At 48.4% G+C, this 23,077-nt stretch overlaps 1 protein-coding gene across 2 annotated transcripts in view; it reads left to right on the top strand.

Moving 5' to 3' along the window:
- The window catches only part of LOC147101506 (1-phosphatidylinositol 4,5-bisphosphate phosphodiesterase delta-3-like), a 120,982-nt gene that overhangs the window by 73,293 nt on the left and 24,612 nt on the right, over positions 1 to 23,077 (top strand). For both annotated transcript variants that reach the window (XR_015073490.1, XM_085966653.1), the window contains exons 7-9: positions 4,918 to 5,062; positions 6,436 to 6,588; positions 20,716 to 20,844. Coding sequence is in view for 1 of the 2 variants with exons in the window: in XM_085966653.1 (XP_085822779.1) it covers positions 4,918 to 5,062; positions 6,436 to 6,588; positions 20,716 to 20,844 (427 nt within the window). In the remaining variant the exon portion in view is untranslated. The remainder of the gene's footprint in view (positions 1 to 4,917; positions 5,063 to 6,435; positions 6,589 to 20,715; positions 20,845 to 23,077) is intronic.

Here is a 23,077-nt window from a genome sequence, read left to right as displayed (position 1 = left end):
GTCGTGCCGCGGTACTGCAGGCCTTCTTTCCCTTCTTAAAGGGGAGGGGCCTAGCGCTGCGTGACCCGGGGCTCAGCTGGGCCACCAGGGATCAGAGTGCCAGCAAAAGAGCCCGGCACTCGAGAGAAGTGCCGAGCTCACGGAGTGCAGCCGGCACGCCGTAGGGTGGGCGGGTCAGGAGGCCGGGGATGGCAATGGGGGCAGGTGCTGGCAGGCTGCCAGCTACAAAATGGCCACCCGGCACCTCCCCTTTAATTTGCGCTGCCCCGGCTGCAGGTAGGCCCCCCCTGACCCTGTCGGACATAGCGTCCGGCGGTCAGTCAGGGGGCGCTACCGACGATCATGGCCAGGGTGCGAGCGGGCATCAAAGGCGGAGTTGATTGATCAGATTGGTAGCTGCAAAAGTCTCGTGGTGAATTGAGGGCCAAAGGTGACAGTTGAAAGTGTGAAAGTGCCTTTGTGATTGAGTTGGGGGACGTAGTGATCAATAACATGTCATTCTGTGGTGGACACTAGGTGGAGCAGTAGAGCTGTATATAGCTGTATGTATAAAACTACACTACCCAGCTATACATACATTAAGACTACATTACCCAGAAGGCAACAGTCAAGATGGCAGCCTGCACACAGGAGCACACATGGAAGCCTCTACAGGTACTGTACCTAGAGAACGTGTACTGAATAAATAACTAGCTAGAAGCTAGCAGTGTTCATAATAAGAATGTCTAGTTATTAATGAACATAACATGGTACCAGGGTGGTGAAGATCTGCTGAAAATTGTGAAAAGCGACATGGAGAATTTGAAGCCACCAGGAGGTTTGAATCTCGAGGGAAATGTCGACTACAATTGGCGGATTTTTAAACAACAATTCGAACTCTACATTGCAGCCATCGGATTCGGTACGAAGCCAGACGCAAGGAAGATAGCGTTGCTGCTTACGGTTGCAGGCCCACAGGCGATAGAGGTATTTAATACATTTGTATTTAATCCAGCGGAGAACAGAGAAAAATTAGAAGATGTGCTAAAAAAATTTGATGCACATTGCTCTCCCAAAAAAAATGAGACCTATGAAAGATACATCTTCCGTTCTCGGACACAGCAACAAAATGAGACTTTTGTTAGCTTTATAACTGATCTGAAACTGAAAGCACAGACATGTAATTTCTCTGAGCTCAAAGCATCCATGATTCGTGACCAGATTGTGTTTGGTATTCATGATAAAAAAGTCAGGGAACGTCTGTTGAGAGAAATCGAACTAACCTTGGAAAATGCTGTGAAAATATGCAAAGCCAGCGAGCTAGCTCGAAATCACGCGAAGACTTTCAGTGAAATCAATAATGATGCGAATGTAATGTGTGATAATGCTGCTGTCGGTGCTGCGTCCTACAAGGGGAAGAACCGTGGGCAGAACAGAAATGAAAAGCAATCGGAGGATGAAATTTTTAATTGTAAACGCTGTGGTTACAAACACCAGTTAAGACAATGCCCAGCGTTTGGAAAAATGTGCACAAAGTGTAATGGAAAGAATCACTTTGCCAAACAATGCTATTCAAAAGTAAAAACGACGAAAGGGCAACGAGTTAATGTGATTGAGGACACTGATGTAAGTGAGACATTTTTTGTAGGAATGGTGTCATGTGACAATATCAAAAAAGATACAGAAAATGTGCAGCCCTCAGAAATAGACAATGCTGAACATAAAATTAATGCAGTAAAAGAGGACAAATGGATGATCCCACTGCAGATAAATGGATCATTAGTTACACTGAAACTGGACACTGGGGCAAAAGCAAACTTAATCAGTATGAGTGACATTAACAATATGAAAGAAAAGCCCAAAATACAGAAAAAGTCAGTACTACTGAAGGACTATAATGGACAGAAAATAGATAGCTTAGGTGTATGCAGACTTAAAGTGACAGTCAAAGACAAAGTGCATCATCTCATGTTTTCTGTTGTGGCTGAAAGACTTGATTCACTACTGGGTGACAAAGCTTGTGAAGACTTAGAACTGGTCAAGAGAGTCTACCGTATAAACTGTGCCATAAGCAGACCAGATGACTCAGGTGATGAAGCAGAGAGCCCATCAAGGATGAAAAGGCCAAAGGGTATCCATGTCTTCAAAAAGCCTAGTTTCTCCAAGAAAATTTTCTGAATGGCAGGCAGTAACAAGTGGGGTACCACAGGGATCTGTCCTGGGCCCCCAGCTGTTCACAATTTACATTAATGACCTGGATCAGGGAGTCGGATGCAGCATTTCCAAATTTGCAGACGACACTAAACTAGGAGGTGGGGTGGGCTCAGAGGAAGAGACCAGGAAGCTCCAGAGCGATTTGGACAGACTGGGAGATTGGGCGGATAAATGGCAGATGCACTATAATGTGGACAAGTGCGAAGTTATCCACCTTGGGTGCAGGAACGGGAGGGCAAATTATTATTTAAATGGCAATAGATTGGGAGAGGGGGAAGTACAGAGAGACCTGGGTGTTCGTGTACACCAGTCACTGAAGGCGAGCATGCAGGTGCAACAGGCGGTCAAGAAGGCAAACGGTATGCTGGCCTTCATAGCAAAAGGGTTAGAATACAGGAACAGGGATACCTTGCTGCAGCTGTACAGGGCACTGGTGAGACCACACCTCGAGTACTGTGTACAGTTTTGGTCGCCTCATCTGAGGAAGGATGTTCTTGCCATGGAGGGGGTGCAGCGGCGATTCACCAGGCTGATACCAGGAATGGCGGGAATGACCTATGAGGAGAGACTATGTAGTTTAGGGATGTACACACTGGAGTTTAGAAGATTGAGAGGGGACCTCATAGAAGTGTATAAAATTCTGACAGGTCTAGACAGACTGGATGCAGAAGGAATGTTTCCCTTGGCGGGTGAAAACAGAACTAGAGGACATAATTTAAGGATAAGGGCTAAACCATTTAGGACAGAGATGAGGGGGAATTTCTTCACTCAGAGAGTGGTGAACCTGTGGAACTCATTGCCACAGAGGGCAGTGTACGCCAGCTCATTAAATATATTTAAGAGGGAATTAGATATATTTCTACGGGCAAAAGGGGTTAAGGGTTACGGAGAGAAGGCGGGGACGGGATACTGAATTAAAGGATCAGCCATGATCTCATCGAATGGCGGAGCAGGCACGAAGGGCCGAATGGCCTACTCCTGCTCCTATCTTCTATGTATCTATGTATCTAAGAAAGAAAAATACTTTAAGGTCAAAGAGAAGCCAAAGGAAGAAAAGCACAAAGAGGAAAAACACAAGGAGAAAAAGTCCAAAGATATAACCGCAACAGATGTTGTCAAGCAGTGGAAAGAGAAAAAGAAAAAGAAGCCTGCACCAGAGCAGGAAGCAGTTCCGGTGGATACTCCTTCTTCCCTCAGGCCAATCTTTGGTGTTCCATTAGCCGAGGCTGCTGAGAGGACTATGCTGTATGATGGGATCCAGCTGCCAGCAGTTTTTCAAGAGTACATTGACTACATTGAGAGTTATGGCATGAAGAGTGAAGGAAACACTGAAACCCTCTCCAAGCAAAGATCGCAAGGAGACCTCGATCTATACAAAAGCAGATTGATGACAATGCCGCAACTGCATCTTGTCATTCACTGCCAGAACAATCTCATGAAGACACATCAGACTTACCCGTGTTCACAGAATCACAGAAATCACAGAAACCCCACAGTGCAGATAGAGGCCATTTCAGCCCATCGAGCCTGCACCGACACATATCCCACCCGATCCCCGTAACCACTACACCAACACATATCCCACCCTATCCCCGTAACCCCACGTATTTAATCCCCCTAACACTAAGGGTCAATTTATCATAGCCAATCATCCTAACCCGCACATCTTTGGACTGTGGGAGGAAACCGGAGCACCCAGAGGAAACCCACGCAAACACGGGGAGAATGTGCAAACTTCACACAGACAGTCACCTGAGGCCGGATTCGAACCCGGGTCCCTGGCGCTGTGAGGCAACAGTGCTAACCACTATGCCACCGTGCTCCACACGTGAAGTAAAAGAGCCTGATAGACTTAATCTTTGAGTACAATGTAAAGCTTTGAAAATGTGTTGACTGTTTTGAAAATGTTTATGTTTATAGAGCACTAACAAAAGTGTTACTGATATTATCTTTATTGTTTTCTTGAAAGTTGATTGATATTGATTTTGTTAAACCTCCAAAGAAAGGGGGATGTAGTGATCAATAACATGTCATTCTGTGGTGGACACTAGGTGGAGCAGTAGAGCTGTATATAGCTGTATGTATAAAACTACACTACCCAGCTATACATACATTAAGACTACATTACCCATGAGGCTAGGCTACCTAGAAGGCAACAGTCAAGATGGCAGCCTGCACACAGGAGCACACATGGAAGCCTCTACAGATACTGTACCTAGAGAACGTGTACTGAATAAATAACTAGCTAGAAGCTAGCAGTGTTCATAATAAGAATGTCTAGTTATTAATGAACATAACAGGGGAGAGTTTCTTTCAGGGGCAGATGCAGCAGGAAGTAGGGTTGGTGAGGAAAGGGATGTGGATGGAGAGAGACTCAAGGAAGTGATCAGATAGGGCCTCATCTGTGATTGAGACGATGGGAGTAGAGAGGCCATGTGAGATGGTAAGGTCGAGGGTGTGGCTGTGAATATGAGAAGGGGAGTTTATATGGAGGGAGAGATTCAGGGAGGGCAGGACGGTAGTGAACTCCGAGGAGAGAGAGCATGATGAGTTGAGATGGAGGTTGAAATCTCCAAAGATGAGAAGTCGCTCGATGCTGTTCTCTCATGAACGATATTGTTCTTGTGTTGCTCACACGTTCCAGTCATGAGAGAGAGATGGTTTTGTAAATTTTGTGATTTTTAATATTCCAACATTCGGTGTGTGACTCTGGGTGTTTTTCAGAGCTCTTCTGAGGGGCTGTCGCTGTGTGGAGTTGGACTGCTGGGAGGGGCCAAATGGAGAGCCAATCATCTACCACGGATACACCCTCACCTCGAAAATCCTCTTCAAAGACGTTGTCACAACCATCCGGGATTACGCCTTCACGGTAAGAGACAGGGACCATTCCCAGAGTCTGACAGTAAGAGACAGGGACTATTCTCAGAGTCTGACAGTAAGAGATAGGGACCATTCCCAGAGTCTGACAGTAAGAGTCAGGGATCATTCCCAGAGTCTGACAGTAAGAGTCAGGGACTATTCCCAGGGTCTGACAGTAAGAGATAGGGATCATTCCCAGAGTTTGACAGTAAGAGACAGGGACCATTCCCAATATCTGAGTGCAGCGAATGCACCCTGTCAAACCAGGTCCACGCAGTCTGCATTCCCATTTCTGAGGGACACCAGGTTTCATGTCCTAAACCACCCGAATTCTTGTTGTTTCAGACACGTTTTATGCCATTGTTGTGTTTCACACATGGATCTTGTGTATACTGTACATTGTGAACTAGCTGAGCAAACATACCAAACTCTTTTTTGCCAATAGTTTCCCCATCTCTCCTGAAGGTGCTGACTCTCACTGGGGTACAGGTCCCTTCCTCCCCTGAAGGTGCTGACTCTCACTGGGGTACGGGTCCCCTCCTCTCCTGAGGACTGACTCTCACTGGGGTACGGGTCCCCTCCTCTCCTGAAGGTGCTGACTCTCACTGGGGTACGGGTCCCCTCCTCTCCTGAAGGTGCTGACTCTCACTGGGTTACGGGTCTCCTCCTCTCCTGAAGGTGCTGACTCTCACTGGGGTACGGGTCCCCTCCTCTCCTGAAGGTGCTGACTCTCACTGGGGTACGGGTCTCCTCCTCTCCTGAAGGTGCTGACTTTCACTGGGGTACGGGTCCCCTCCTCTCCTGAAGGTACTGACTCTCACTGGGGTACGGGTCTTCTCCTCTCCTGAAGGTGCTGACTCTCACTGGGGTACGGGTCCCCTCCTCTCCTGAAGGTGCTGACTCTCACTGGGGTACGAGTCCCCTCCTCTCCTGAAGGTGCTGACTTTCACTGGGGTACGGGTCGCCTCCTCTCCTGAAGGTGCTGACTCTCACTGGGGTATGGGTCTCCTCCTCTCCTGAAGGTGCTGACTCTCACTGGGGTGCGAGTCCCTTCCTCTCCTGAAGGTGCTGACTCACTGGGGTACAGGTCTCCTCCTCTCCTGAAGGTGCTGACTCTCACTGGGGTACAGGTCTCCTCCTCTCCTGAAGGTGCTGACTCTCACTGGGGTACTCAGTGCTGCATAATCACACATTAGTGCATAATTGCACACTACTGTATAATCACAGTTTGCAGTGTATAATCACATGCTATATAATTAGACTGCTGTATATTCATGCACTCTGTATAATCACAGACTGCACACACTACTTATTAAATGTTGAGTTCTCAGGAATTGCCTACTCTTGGCTGATGCCATGTAACCTCTTGAATTCTCTCCCCAGGTCTCTCCCTATCCCGTTATTCTGTCCCTGGAGAATCACTGTGGCGTCGAGCAGCAGACTGTCATGGCCCGGCATTTGAAGGAAATCCTCGGCGACATGCTGATAACCGCAACGATCGACGGCAAAGTCCCGAAAGAGCTTCCCTCACCCGAGGTAAATGTGTGGCCAGTGTGGATTGTGTCGTATCTCTCCGTGTAATTACTTTGTACAGGTTTGCATTTCTATAGCACCTTTCATGACCTCAGGATGTCCCAAAGCACTTTACAGCCAATGAAGTACTTTTTGAAGTGTAGTCGATGTTGTAATGTAGGAAGATGGACACTGATGATTCTATGGCACTTTACAAAGCAGTGCAGGGACCTCTGGCCAACATTCTCGCCCTTCACACTACCACTAAACTGTTCAGTCCCCTCAAGACTGTTTGTGGGAAGTTGAGTGCTCTCATTGGCTGCTATGTTTCCCTGCTTAACAACAGTCACTGCTCTCCAAATCACTATGAAGGGTTTGGAGACTTATTGATCTATTAAAGAACTATAGGAGCACTGGTGTGATCTTTAAACCACTAGAACCCCTGTTTGTTTCTCTATATCCCACTGTTCCAGTGTGACCCCTCGATATCACACTGTTCCAGTGTGACCCCTCTAAATCCCACTGTTCCAGTGTGACCCCTCTATATCCCACTGTTCCCCAGTGTGACCCCTCTATATCCCACTGTTCCCCAGTGTGACCCCTCTATATCCCACTGTTCCCCAGTGTGACCCCTCTATATCCCACTGTTCCCCAGTGTGACCCCTCTATATCCCACTGTTCCCCAGTGTGACCCCTCTATATCCCACTGTTCCCCAGTGTGACCCCTCTATATCTCACTGTTCCCCAGTGTGACCCCTCTATATCCCACTGTTCCCCAGTGTGACCCCTCTATATCCCACTGTTCCAGTGTGACCCCTCTATATCCCACTGTTCCAGTGTGACCCCTCTAAATCCCACTGTTCCCCAGTGTGACCCCTCTATATCCCACTGTTCCCCAGTGTGACCCCTCTATATCCCTCTGTTCCCCAGTGTGACCCCTCTATATCCCACTGTTCCCCAGTGTGACCCCTCTATATCCCTCTGTTCCCCAGTGTGACCCCTCTATATCCCTCTGTTCCCCAGTGTGACCCCTCTATATCCCACTGTTCCCCAGTGTGACCCCTCTATATCCCACTGTTCCCCAGTGTGACCCCTCTATATCCCACTGTTCCAGTGTGACCCCTCTATATCCCACTGTTCCCCAGTGTGACCCCTCTATATCCCACTGTTCCCCAGTGTGACCCCTCTATATCCCTCTGTTCCCCAGTGTGACCCCTCTATATCCCACTGTTCCAGTGTGACCCCTCTATATCCCACTGTTCCCCAGTGTGACCCCTCTATATCCCTCTGTTCCCCAGTGTGACCCCTCTATATCCCACTGTTCCCCAGTGTGACCCCTCTATATCCCACTGTTCCCCAGTGTGACCCCTCTATATCCCACTGTTCCCCAGTGTGACCCCTCTATATCCCACTGTTCCAGTGTGACCCCTCTATATCCCACTGTTCCAGTGTGACCCCTCTAAATCCCACTGTTCCCCAGTGTGACCCCTCTATATCCCTCTGTTCCCCAGTGTGACCCCTCTATATCCCTCTGTTCCCCAGTGTGACCCCTCTATATCCCTCTGTTCCCCAGTGTGACCCCTCTATATCCCTCTGTTCCAGTGTGACCCCTCTATATCCCTCTGTTCCCCAGTGTGACCCCTCTATATCCCTCTGTTCCCTAGTGTGACCCCTCTATATCCCACTGTTCCCCAGTGTGACCCCTCTATATCCCACTGTTCCAGTGTGACCCCTCTATATCCCACTGTTCCAGTGTGACCCCTCTAAATCCCACTGTTCCCCAGTGTGACCCCTCTATATCCCTCTGTTCCCCAGTGTGACCCCTCTATATCCCACTGTTCCCCAATGTGACCCCTCTATATCCCTCTGTTCCCCAGTGTGACCCCTCTATATCCCTCTGTTCCCCAGTGTGACCCCTCTATATCCCTCTGTTCCCCAGTGTGACCCCTCTATATCCCTCTGTTCCCCAGTGTGACCCCTCTATATCCCTCTGTTCCCCAGTGTGACCCCTCTATATCCCTCTGTTCCCCAGTGTGACCCCTCTATATCCCTCTGTTCCCCAGTGTGACCCCTCTATATCCCACTGTTCCAGTGTGACCCCTCTATATCCCACTGTTCCAGTGTGACCCCTCTAAATCCCACTGTTCCCCAGTGTGACCCCTCTATATCCCACTGTTCCCCAGTGTGACCCCTCTATATCCCACTGTTCCAGTGTGACCCCTCTATATCCCACTGTTCCCCAGTGTGACCCCTCTATATCCCTCTGTTCCAGTGTGACCCCTCTATATCCCACTGTTCCCCAGTGTGACCCCTCTATATCCCTCTGTTCCCCAGTGTGACCCCTCTATATCCCTCTGTTCCCCAGTGTGACCCCTCTATATCCCTCTGTTCCCCAGTGTGACCCCTCTATATCCCTCTGTTCCCCAGTGTGACCCCTCTATATCCCTCTGTTCCCCAGTGTGACCCCTCTATATCCCTCTGTTCCCCAGTGTGACCCCTCTATATCCCACTGTTCCAGTGTGACCCCTCTAAATCCCACTGTTCCCCAGTGTGACCCCTCTATATCCCTCTGTTCCCCAGTGTGACCCCTCTATATCCCTCTGTTCCCCAGTGTGACCCCTCTATATCCCTCTGTTCCCCAGTGTGACCCCTCTATATCCCTCTGTTCCCCAGTGTGACCCCTCTATATCCCACTGTTCCCCAATGTGACCCCTCTATATCCCTCTGTTCCCCAGTGTGACCCCTCTATATCCCACTGTTCCCCAGTGTGACCCCTCTATATCCCACTGTTCCAGTGTGACCCCTCTATATCCCACTGTTCCAGTGTGACCCCTCTAAATCCCACTGTTCCCCAGTGTGACCCCTCTATATCCCTCTGTTCCCCAGTGTGACCCCTCTATATCCCTCTGTTCCCCAGTGTGACCCCTCTATATCCCTCTGTTCCCCAGTGTGACCCCTCTATATCCCTCTGTTCCCCAGTGTGACCCCTCTATATCCCACTGTTCCCCAATGTGACCCCTCTATATCCCTCTGTTCCCCAGTGTGACCCCTCTATATCCCTCTGTTCCCCAGTGTGACCCCTCTATATCCCTCTGTTCCCCAGTGTGACCCCTCTATATCCCTCTGTTCCCCAGTGTGACCCCTCTATATCCCTCTGTTCCCCAGTGTGACCCCTCTATATCCCTCTGTTCCCCAGTGTGACCCCTCTATATCCCTCTGTTCCCCAGTGTGACCCCTCTATATCCCTCTGTTCCCCAGTGTGACCCCTCTATATCCCTCTGTTCCCCAGTGTGACCCCTCTATATCCCTCTGTTCCCCAGTGTGACCCCTCTATATCCCTCTGTTCCCCAGTGTGACCCCTCTATATCCCTCTGTTCCCCAGTGTGACCCCTCTATATCCCACTGTTCCCCAATGTGACCCCTCTATATCCCTCTGTTCCCCAGTGTGACCCCTCTATATCCCTCTGTTCCCCAGTGTGACCCCTCTATATCCCTCTGTTCCCCAGTGTGACCCCTCTATATCCCTCTGTTCCCCAGTGTGACCCCTCTATATCCCTCTGTTCCCCAGTGTGACCCCTCTATATCCCTCTGTTCCCCAGTGTGACCCCTCTATATCCCTCTGTTCCCCAGTGTGACCCCTCTATATCCCTCTGTTCCCCAGTGTGACCCCTCTATATCCCACTGTTCCCCAATGTGACCCCTCTATATCCCTCTGTTCCCCAGTGTGACCCCTCTATATCCCTCTGTTCCCCAGTGTGACCCCTCTATATCCCTCTGTTCCCCAGTGTGACCCCTCTATATCCCTCTGTTCCCCAGTGTGACCCCTCTATATCCCTCTGTTCCCCAGTGTGACCCCTCTATATCCCTCTGTTCCCCAGTGTGACCCCTCTATATCCCTCTGTTCCCCAATGTGACCCCTCTATATCCCTCTGTTCCCCAGTGTGACCCCTCTATATCCCACTGTTCCCCAGTGTGACCCCTCTATATCCCACTGTTCCAGTGTGACCCCTCTATATCCCACTGTTCCAGTGTGACCCCTCTAAATCCCACTGTTCCCCAGTGTGACCCCTCTATATCCCTCTGTTCCCCAGTGTGACCCCTCTATATCCCTCTGTTCCCCAGTGTGACCCCTCTATATCCCTCTGTTCCCCAGTGTGACCCCTCTATATCCCTCTGTTCCCCAGTGTGACCCCTCTATATCCCACTGTTCCCCAGTGTGACCCCTCTATATCCCTCTGTTCCCCAGTGTGACCCCTCTATATCCCTCTGTTCCCCAGTGTGACCCCTCTATATCCCACTGTTCCAGTGTGACCCCTCTATATCCCACTGTTCCAGTGTGACCCCTCTAAATCCCACTGTTCCCCAGTGTGACCCCTCTATATCCCACTGTTCCCCAGTGTGACCCCTCTATATCCCACTGTTCCAGTGTGACCCCTCTATATCCCACTGTTCCCCAGTGTGACCCCTCTATATCCCTCTGTTCCAGTGTGACCCCTCTATATCCCACTGTTCCCCAGTGTGACCCCTCTATATCCCTCTGTTCCCCAGTGTGACCCCTCTATATCCCTCTGTTCCCCAGTGTGACCCCTCTATATCCCTCTGTTCCCCAGTGTGACCCCTCTATATCCCTCTGTTCCCCAGTGTGACCCCTCTATATCCCTCTGTTCCCCAGTGTGACCCCTCTATATCCCTCTGTTCCCCAGTGTGACCCCTCTATATCCCACTGTTCCAGTGTGACCCCTCTAAATCCCACTGTTCCCCAGTGTGACCCCTCTATATCCCTCTGTTCCCCAGTGTGACCCCTCTATATCCCTCTGTTCCCCAGTGTGACCCCTCTATATCCCTCTGTTCCCCAGTGTGACCCCTCTATATCCCTCTGTTCCCCAGTGTGACCCCTCTATATCCCACTGTTCCCCAATGTGACCCCTCTGTTCCCCAGTGTGACCCCTCTATATCCCACTGTTCCCCAGTGTGACCCCTCTATATCCCACTGTTCCAGTGTGACCCCTCTATATCCCACTGTTCCAGTGTGACCCCTCTAAATCCCACTGTTCCCCAGTGTGACCCCTCTATATCCCTCTGTTCCCCAGTGTGACCCCTCTATATCCCTCTGTTCCCCAGTGTGACCCCTCTATATCCCTCTGTTCCCCAGTGTGACCCCTCTATATCCCTCTGTTCCCCAGTGTGACCCCTCTATATCCCACTGTTCCCCAATGTGACCCCTCTATATCCCTCTGTTCCCCAGTGTGACCCCTCTATATCCCTCTGTTCCCCAGTGTGACCCCTCTATATCCCTCTGTTCCCCAGTGTGACCCCTCTATATCCCTCTGTTCCCCAGTGTGACCCCTCTATATCCCTCTGTTCCCCAGTGTGACCCCTCTATATCCCTCTGTTCCCCAGTGTGACCCCTCTATATCCCTCTGTTCCCCAGTGTGACCCCTCTATATCCCTCTGTTCCCCAGTGTGACCCCTCTATATCCCACTGTTCCCCAGTGTGACCCCTCTATATCCCACTGTTCCCCAGTGTGACCCCTCTATATCCCTCTGTTCCAGTGTGACCCCTCTATATCCCACTGTTCCCCAGTGTGACCCCTCTATATCCCTCTGTTCCCCAGTGTGACCCCTCTATATCCCTCTGTTCCCCAGTGTGACCCCTCTATATCCCTCTGTTCCCCAGTGTGACCCCTCTATATCCCTCTGTTCCCCAGTGTGACCCCTCTATATCCCTCTGTTCCCCAGTGTGACCCCTCTATATCCCACTGTTCCCCAGTGTGACCCCTCTATATCCCACTGTTCCCCAGTGTGACCCCTCTATATCCCTCTGTTCCAGTATCCTCCCTTAATACCCCACTGTATCTCTATATATAGGAAACTCTCGTTTAAACGGCACCTAACTATCCGGAATTCTCTATTAACCGGCAAAATTCTCACTCCGAAAATAACACCTCAATAACCGGCAATGTTGCCGAGTCCGAGTCTCCCGCGGTGGCCGAGTTCGTCAGTGGGGGTAGTTCTCCAAACTGCCACTACTCGTCTTCTTGGCGCTGTCGGAAGTCGGAACACCTCAATAACAGGAGTCTGACTCTCCCGCGCTACCGGGAGTCTCTTCCGATCCGCCATTTTGCAGGGGTACTGTGACTCCCACGCTGCTGGTAGTCATTGCATTGCATTACCCTCAACTGGCAGTACTGTACTTAATCAAGCATCTTCCACCATCCATTTAACACAACATTCTCTAGGTGAGTACCCAATTACTGTATACTGCACATTTCTTGATTTTTTAATTTTTATTTGTTAAAAATAGCCTCGGTAGATAACCCTCTCTGTCACCTGGAATTTTTGATCAACTGGCAACACGCCGGTCCCGTCGGTGCCGGAGGCCAAAGAGTTTCCTGTACCACTGTTCCGTAGTGTGTTGCCTCTGTATTCCTCTTTTCCCCAGCGTCCCCTTCTCTATATCCCACTGTTTCCCAAGCTGCCTTACAGGAGGCCAGTATTTACTGTAAGGGCCGAACGAGCGGTGCTCACCGTTAGGTTTGCCATTGTCTGTTTACTCTCCTTGAGCTTTTGCAGGGTTTAGCGGGACATCGAAATGGCACAGCGCCCTCTGCAGGGCATCTGGGATTATGTGAACAGAGCAAGCAACTGTGTGTCTCCTTAACCAAACTGAAGTATTGTTAATGAGCACCTCAGGGTCTGAACCAGGAAGTGTAAGTTAGAATATTGAATTCAATGTCAAATCAGGTACAGAAAGCAAAATAAAGAGAGGGGAAGAAAGATTGGTTTAAGAGAGAGAGAGGAAAAAAAGAGATGGAAATTTAAAAAAAAAGTTTCTAACAATTAAAAGCTGAAGGAATGAGACTCCACACTTGTAAAAGTTAATTTTCAGTGCCAGAGAGGTTGTTTGGCAGCAATTAAGAGTTATTATATGCCATTAAAAGGGTACTTACACTGGAATGGCAGATGGAGTATAATGTGGGAAAGTGCGAGGTTATCCACTTTGGCAGGAAAAATAAAAAAGCAAATTATTATTTAAATGGAGAGAGATTACAAAATGCTACAGTTCAGAGGGACCTGGGGGTCCTTGTGCATGAAACACAAAAAGTTAGCCTGCAGGTACGGCAAGTAATCAAAAAGGCAAATGGAATGTTGGCCTTTATTTCAAAGGGGCTGGAGTATAAAAGTAGGGAAGTCCTGCTACAACTGTACAGGGTATTGGTGAGACCACACCTGGAGTACTGCGTACAGTTTTGGTCTCCTTATTTAAGGAAGGATATACTTGCATTGGCAGTTCAGAGACGATTCACTAGGTTAATTCCAGAGATGGAGGGGTTGATATATGAGTAAAGGTTGAGCAGGCTGGGCCTATACTCATTGGAATTTAGAAGAATGAGAGGTGATCTTATTGAAACATATAAGATACTGAGGGGGCTCGACAAGGTGGATGCAGAGAGGATGTTTCCCCTCGTGGGGAAATCTAGAATGCGGGGTCGCCCTTTTAGAACTGAGATGAGGAGGAATTTCTTCTCTCAGAGGGTTGTAAATCTGTGGAATTCTCTGTCCCAGAGAGCTGTGGAGGCTGGGTCATTAAATACATTTAAGGTGGAGATAGTAGATTTTTGCAAGATAAGGGAGTGAAGGATTATGGGGAGCAGGCGGGGTAGTGGCTTTGAGCCCAAGATCAGCCATGATCTTATTGAATGGCGGAGCAGGCTCGAGGGGACAAGTGGCCTGTTCCTGCTCCTAGTTCTTATGTTCTTATGAATGGACAAGCCCTAACTTTCTGTGGCGAACTTAGTCCATATCTACGTCCATATCAGTACAGGAACTTCACTCCGCTCAATACATTTGAATGGAGAGCCAGACGCCGAGATGCTGTTTCTGCGCAGCTTACGGAGGGGCAGCGCATCTCGGACAGTAACTTCCAGATTTTCACGTTCAACTGCGCATCTGCTCTCGCCTGAAGTTGCTGCCCTATTTGCACGTAAATAACAGTGAGCGCTGTTAGCCCCATCGTTACTTTTACAGTAAATTCTGGCCCACCATGTAAGTCTTTCACTTTATCATGTCATGTACTGCACTGTTGAGCTCCATTCTGGTTTTAGGCGGACTTTGTGCTGGAATTGATGGTAATCATTGAATGTTTGCCCAAATATGGGTGAACTAACGACTGGACGCCAGGAATGTCTGCAAGTTACCCATGTCCAGTGTTGCATGCGTTAGTGCATTTTGACTTATGATACACAGACCCGTTGCTGTCTATATTGGCCCAGAAATTCGGGTCGGGGGCTTCCCGCGGGTGTAAGCCCCCGACCTGCACTTACCTTGCGCGCCGGCCGTTGAGATGTGGGCCCCCGTGGAATTCCAATCCGGGGCCTGCTCCAACTGCCGGCGCACAGTGCTTGCGTATCCCAGGGGCGCAGTTAGTTCAATGCTTCCCCTGGGATCACGTGGGCCATGGGGAGCCAATCGGAGCAGGGAATGCTCCATTCATAAGTTTGACAGGAAGAGCTGTCAAAACTTATAAATACTACGGGCCCCAAAACATCACTAAATCTTCAAATAATTTTTTTTTTAAATCAAATTTTTTAAATAAACTATAAATTACATGAAATAACTATTTTAAACAATAATTTAAATTTTTGAAAAAATAATTTTATTTTCTAACGGGGCTAAAAATAAACTTTAAAGTATTTAAAAATAATAAACCTGTGGAAAAGATGTTTTAATTTTAATTAATTCACCACTTACCTTGTAAAAAGCAGGCCTTGCGACAGCTTTTTAAATGTGTAAATTCTGGAGACCAGCAGGTGTCTTGAATCTCCATTCTCTGAATACCTCATAGAAATCTCGAGTATTACAGTTGTCAAATTGGACCAACTCTCCCCCTTTCTCCAGTACAAAGCTTGTAAAAGCAGGACGCATTTTACTTCCTTTGGATATTTCCGCATTTATTTCTCCCATCCAATCGTGTGGCATTGCCCTCACAATCTTCTCATACATAATTCCTATTGCTTTTCCTTCTACCTCCTGATCCTCCTCCCACACCATGTCCCTCACTATCGCTTCCGGCAACCAACCTGGAATTACCTCGTATAATACATCTTTCACAGATATAATCCCAGCTTTTATAAAAGCTTGATTAAATAAAACCTCTCCTTCGATGATGACCCACCTGTTCAACAATAAGGGCTGTTCTAAAAATTCCTCAGCCCCCTTGGGCATAAACTGCACACTCTTTAAAAATTGGGCCCAAGTCCCTACAACCCACTTATAAAACCTAGGGAGAAGTTTAATCGATTTCAAAAACATGTTATTGTATTCCATATACAATAGCCCCTGCCCTCCTATCCCACTTCATTTTTAAAAATGCTCAAAACAACTCTTCCAAAAACTTGTATTTGACTTCTGAAGAAATCTCTTCACCCATTTGATTCTAAAGGATTTCTTCTTCAAATCAATATCTGGAAAATTGAGTCCTCCCTGATTTCTCCGTCCAATGATGGTATTGTATGCCACCAAGGCTGGTTTCCCTTCCCATAAAAACCTCACACAAGCCTCTCAGATGGACTTTTCCGCCCACTCAGGAATATCCTCCACCGTCAATAAGTACCATAGCTTAGATAGCAGGAGAGCGGACACCACTGTCGCTCTTCCTTGCACTTTCAACCACCTTCTTTCCCATCTTCCCAAAATCTTTTTAATTTTCATAACCTTCGGTTCCCAATTTAATCGATCCACTTCGTCTCTGTCTTTCTTGCACCCCATATGCACCCCCAGAACTTCTAAAACCTCCACCACCTTAAAGGGACATTCCCCCAACCCCTCCCTGCAACCAGGCATTGGGACTTACTATAATTCACTCTGGCTCCTGAAGCTCTACAATATTCCTCCACTATATCCATAGCTTTCCTCACTGACTCCCCATTTCTCAATGTTAAGGTTGTGTCATCTGCATATTGGTGCATCACCGACACCAGCCCAGAACTGGGGACCACAATCCCAACTACACCTTGTTTCTTTCGCATCATGTAACCTAATGGTTCTGCTACCAATGTGTACAACAATTGGGACAGGGGACAACCCTGTCTCACTGACCTCTGTATCGGAAAATACTTGGATAAAAAAACCATTACATTTAACACAGCTAAATATGTTTGAATAAAAAATCCTTATCCACTGAATGAAATTTTCCTTGAAACCAAATGCTTCCAAAACCTTCAATAAAAACTCATGAGAGACCCGATCAAAGGCGTTCTCTTGATCTATCTTTAATACATAAGCCTCCCTCCCACTCTCTTCCATGAGCTCTATCGCATCTTGGATTGAGACCACAGAGTCTGCGATGTCCCAGCCTATGACTCCATAGGACTGAGAGGGCCAAACTATCTCCGGTAACACCTCCTTCAAATGATTTGCCATAACCCTCGCCAAGATCTTATAATCCACATTTAATAATGTGATGGGCCTCCAATTCTTCAGATCCCGTCTATCCCCTTTATTTTTATAAGCTAAGCTTATGATCCCTCTCCTCATAGATGCATGGGCCAGGCTTCCCTCAATTTTAATTTCCTTAAAAACTTCTAAGAGCAATGGACTTAAAATCTCAAAAAATTCTTTATAAAATTCTGCACTTAGTCCATCGGACCCTGGGCTTTCCCCCCCTTCATTCCACTTATTGCTACTTTTATTTCCGCTAATCCTACTTCTTGTCACACATGCTTCTCTCATCCTCCTTTAAACCCTCTTCAATAAAAGCAGTGACCTTCCCCATCGCCAAATTGGAAATGTCTTCTTTAGTATATAACTCTTGATAAAAGCTGCTAGCCGCCTCTAAAATCTCCCCACTTTCATGAATGATCTTCTCCCCAACCGTCAACTCTTCAATTAACGATAATCTCTGTCGCAGCTTCTCCTGCTCTAGAAAATATCTAGTGCATCTTTCGCCCTCCAATGCATCTCTAGCCTTTGCACGGAGAATGGCCCCCTTGCATTTTTCAGCTTGCAATAATTCCCACTCTTCCTTTAGCACCCGGAACTTAGTCTCAGCTCCCTTATCCCCTCCGTCAACTGCTTTACAGACATCCGTAAACCTTTTGTTTATATTCTCTTCTCGTTGCCGGTTAGCTGCCATTCTCTTGTTCCCATAATGTACCGAAAAAACTTTTACCTCATATTTGAAATTGTCCCACCAAACTCTTCTTCCTTTCAAGAACAAAGGTTCCTTCCGAGCATTCTTTATTATATTTATAATCCCTTCTTTATAAGCAATTTCTTTCAGGTATTGATTGTTTAAAATCCACACCCCTGTTGTTCCTAATTCTAAGAACCAAAGCCGAGTGATCACTAAAAAATACTTTTTTATAATAAATCTCCATGACCTCCGAACTTAACCCTTCCCACATTAATACAAAATCTATTCGGCTCTGTTTTAAAACATCACCCACCCAACCTGCTCTGGAGAACTCCCTTTTTATGGGGTTCCGGTCCCTCCATAAGTCTCTCAAATTTAAATTTGCCATCATTTTTACAATCATCCCTCTGGAGTTATCATCCTTAAAGGTCATCTGGGCTGAAATGTCCATCCGAGATAAAAATACATTAAAATCCCCCACTATACAAGAATTTTCCACCTCTGCCGCTTCAGTGAATAACCCCCGAAAAACCTCGCGACGCTTGCAATGGTCGTTCGGTGCATAGATATTAAAGAGATCGCAATTAAATCCCTCCATTTTTACCCTTAGCCGTAAAAATCTCCCCTCAGTGTCCTTGTCCACCAAGGCAACGTTCTCTTTTATGGACGGACTCACCAAAACAGCCACCCCTCTACGGTTATTGTTTGCACAACTTGCAAACACCTCTCCCTTCCAAACCTTCTGAACTCTTTCTAGAATATCCTCATCCCAAAAGGTTTCTTGCAGACACAACAAGTCCGAACCTTTAAAACCCTGCAACAACTGCTGCAATTTCTTCTCACCCCTCAGTCCGTTCACATTAATCAAGACCAATGTAATCATGGCTCCAAAGAAGGGAAGTATGCCCGATAATCTCCCCATCATTTAATCTCTGGCCCTTCCCTCCTCTCATGCTCCTTCTCAATTTTTCAGGCAGCTGTTGCTTTTTCCTGCAGCCTCCGGCTCTTTTTCACCTCCTGTTTGACCCCTCCCTGCTGTTTCAGCCTCTTCCTTGCATTAAGTTTGGGCCCGGGAGCTGCCCTTTCTCCCTCCTTCTGCCCCTCACTAACCTTTCCCTTTCCACATGATGCCACCCCACCCCCGACCTCCATGTCTCTGTCCCCCTCTAATTCCTCACACTCAAGCTCTTCTGCAACCCCCTGTGCCTGCTCCCCGTCCGATACATAATCCTGCTCCCAGTCAGGTACTTCATCTCCCATAGAGAGTCTTCCTGCTATCGCAGTTTCTCCCAGTGCCACCCCCTTCGACCACATCTCCACCTCTGACCCTTGCACCTTGTTCCCTCACTCCATGGGACAATGGCACACCTAAATTGTTCCCTTCTGACGTCTCTATCTCGCCGATCCCATCCTGCTGTCCCTTTAATGCTCCTGCCTCTTGCACCCTCTCCCCGTCCTGCCCCCTCCCGCTCACCAAGATATCCGACTCCCCGCCTCTCCCCGGAGCACCCACTTCCACCCCACACCCCGCTCCCGCCTCCTCTCCCCCCGCAGACACCAGACTCCCCAGGGGGAGCCGAACTGCACTAAGGCTCGAGTCTGCACTCGACCCTCGCTGCCCGCTGCTGTCTTTGTTCCCCTCCACAGCACTCGGCATGTTTTCCGCCATCTCCATCCTGTTCTCCGCTCCGCCATCCTCTGCCTCTTCCTGTGCTCCTTTTTCCTTCATTTTACCGGCTGTGTCCTCCGACTGCACCGCTCCTCCGGCCGTTCCGCACTCATCTCCTGCTCCTTCTCCCATCTCCTTATCACTCATATCGCTCCCTTCTGCCACACACTCACAGTGGGTGGGGCCTTTGCGACACACCCCACAGCTCTCTGCCTTGCAGCTCCGAGCAATGTGTCTCGACTCACCGCAATTGTAACAACACAGGTCTGGACAGTTTCTTACGAGATGGTCATGTCCAAGACAATAATAGCACACCTTTACTTGGTTATCATGCAGCACACGAAAGTACTGCACTCCTTCCAGTGTCTCGAACTTCATACTGTACGGCAATGACCTCACCCCCTCAGGGAACTGCACCTTTACATACCGGGTTCCGTCTGCTACCCGTGTTCCCGGGTAATACCTCCTCTTTACTGCAGAACAGATTTTTATGTCCCACGACTCCAACTTCTTGCTTAGCACTTCATCCTCAATGTAAACTGGCAAGTTTAGAAATGAAACCACCACCTCCTCTGAATATAGCAGAGCCACCTCCAAGAATTTCTCACCAACTTTCAGACTGAGTAACAGTCTTTCCACCTCCTCACAGCCACTGACCGTCACCGCGAGTCCCACATTTGGCTTAGGTCGGCAGGTAAAGCAGCTTCCCTCGCCACAGTCCTCATGAACCGCCTGGATAATATCCCAAGCTCGAATCTTCTTATCTTCACACTGCACCACCACCGTGTTTTCTTTACCAAACCTCCTGAGGTCCCGGCCCAAATCTTTGGGCCTTTTTTTTCCCCTTTCCCACCACAGTTTCTCCCCTAATTAAATTCCTCTCGGGAACACTGTCCTCTGAGGGGCCCGGCACTCCGGACCCCTCAGCAGCCATCTGGCTGTTTTTGTGGGCCCAAAAAAGGCCCTAAAACCTGAAAACAAAACCCCAAAACCCACCACCAACTTTTGACAAAAATCCCTCCAACTCCCAGCTGCAATCAGGCAACCAGTAACACCTGGCTCACTCCTAGCCCCTCCCACCTAGAGAGTGCCACCCACTGAGCCAAGCTGACAATTATAGCAGCATACAAATTCGGGAGGTGCATCATATGATTTTTTCATTTGCACCCGAAGGTAATTTAAAATTTGAAAGTCCAGTTTCACAATGCAGTGAGTCACAAGCTCAGCCTACATAGATGAACTATTTACAAACAAATGCATGTTTCCTTAAATCTGAACTCTCTCTAAGTGGTAGAGAGAAAGTTGTTCCGAGGGCCGATACAATCCTCTGACACCATTTCTTTGGCAGGAACTCAAGAGAAAGATTCTAATAAAGGGGAAGAAATTGAAGCACTCTGGGCCCACAGCAGAACAGCAGGAGGAAACGGCAGATGAAAATGAAGAGGAGATTGTAAAAAATGAAAAGAAGAACAAAAAGGTAAAGGGGTACAGGCTGTGGGTAAGGGGGAGGGGCGGTTAGAGCAGAGCGATGGACTTGTTTCAGTGTTCCCTTGAGTACACCTATGTTACACCTATGCAGGAGCTGGGTGAGAACGTTTAGATCTTATATTGAATTTGATACAAAATGTTTCACAGGAACAACGTGCATTGTGCCATTAATGTAGTAAAACATCCCAAGGCCCTTCACAGGAGCCTAATCAGACAAAATCTGACACCGAGCCACATAAGGGGATGAGGTCAGGTGACTAAAAGCTTGGTCAAAGAGGCAGGTTTTAAGGAGCGTCTTAAAGGAGGAGAGAGAGGTAGCGAGGTGGAGAGGTTTAGGCAGGGAATTCCAGAGCTTAGGGCCCAGGCAGCTGAAGGCACGGCCGCCAATGGTGGAGCGATTAAAATCGGGGGATGCGCAAGAGGCCAGAATTGGAGGAGCGCAGAGATCTAAGGCTTGTCGGGCTGGAGGAGGTTACAGAGATAGGGAGGGGCGAGGCCATGGAGGGATGTGAACACTCGGGTGAGAATTTTAAAATCGAGGCGTTGCCAGTGTAGCACACCCATTATTTGGCTACCGCCAATTCTGCCATGCCCCGAGGTGAAATCTCGCTCGGATTTCCCGTTATTAAGTGAGCAGCTACATGCTTCTGCCACTAGATGGAGCCTCAGAAAGCCCAGTGCCCCTGGTTTCTGAAACTTCTCAGAATCTCCAGCCGCCATTTTCTTTTCTCTTCGGGTAAGAGATAGTTTTAGATTTTTGTCTCCTACAGTTTCTTTAAGCATTAATTTAAAAAACTTCTTTCTCAGCAGATTGCTGCCTTTCAGCCTCCTGCTTCTCTTCTAAAATTAAAACGAGATCAGGCTCCTGTTCATCCACTCCTGATACCTCTAGGCTTCTGTTTGTGAATAGGTTTTAATTTTAATATTTATTTTTAGTTTTAATAAATAATCAATGACGCCAGCTGTAGATAGATAATATCATCCCACCGGCTGCATGCGATTCAGGGTGGCCCAGTACGTCCCACTCCACTGGCTCCCAGTGCAGGCCCAGGCGGATTATCTACCTGGGGCCTCGCCCTCTCTCCCCTCCGCCCCATGTGGGCCAGTCCAAGCCCATTGTGCTTGCTTCCATCCCCACCCTGCTGACTGTGGCCCAGCTCCCAGTGCTGTCCTGCTGGCCAAAGTCTGGCTCTCCCCTCCCCTCGCACTGGATGTCCATCAATCCCAGCCTGCTCCCCATGTCTGTCTGGATCAGCGCTAGTTGTGTCGGCCCAGGCCGTGTGTCATTGCTACTCCAGGGCAATTCGAGGTAGTTCCGGTCTAAACAAGATGAAGTAGTTCCAGTCTTATATCTGAGCGCCCTGGTCCCAGGGGCAGACTGGCTGTGATAACTTGGAAGAGTTCCCAAGTGCCCTCATGAATGGTTCCATAGAAACATAACTTAGAAACATAGAAGATCGGAGCAGGAGTAGGCCATTCGGCCCCTCGAGCCTGCTCCATCATTCAATGCGATCATGGCTGATCATCCAAATTCAGTACCCGGTCCCTGCCTTCTCCCCATATCCCTTGATCCCTTTAGCCTTAAGAAATATATCCAACTCCTTCTTGAATATATTTAATGAATTGGCCTCAACTGCCTTCTGTGGTAGAGAATTCCACAGGTTCACCACTCTCTGGGTGAAGAAATTCCTCCTCATCTCTGTCCTAAAAGGCCTACCCCTTATCCTTAGACTGTGACCCCTGGTTCTGGACTCCCCGACCATCGGGAACATCCTTCCTGCATCTAGTCTGTCTAGTCCTGTTACAATTTTATAAGTTTCAATGAGATCCCCTCTCATTCTTCTAAACTCCAGCGAGTATAAGCCCAATCGACCCAATCTCTCCTCATACGTCATTCCTGCCATCCCAGGTATCAGTCTGGTGAATCTTTGCTGAACTCCCTCCATGGCAAGAACATCCTTCCTCAGATAAGGCGACCAAAACTGCACACAATACTCAAGATGTGGTCTCACCAAGGCCCTGTACAACTGCAGCAAGACGTCCTTGTTCCTGTACTCAAACCCTCTCGCTACGAAGGCCAACATACCATTTGCCTTCTTAACCGCCTGCTGCACCTGCATGCTTACCTTCAGCGACTGGTGCACAAGGACACCCAGGTCTCGTTGCACTTCCCCTTCTCCCAATCTATTGCCATTCAGATAATAATCTGCCTTCCTGTTTTT

The sequence above is a fragment of the Somniosus microcephalus genome, chromosome 24 (genome assembly GCF_052327205.1).
Source record: "Somniosus microcephalus isolate GS21.2 chromosome 24, FLI_Smic_1.0, whole genome shotgun sequence".
In the NCBI taxonomy this organism is placed as follows: Eukaryota; Metazoa; Chordata; class Chondrichthyes; order Squaliformes; family Somniosidae; genus Somniosus; species Somniosus microcephalus.
This window is presented reverse-complemented; position numbering and strand designations above follow the sequence as displayed.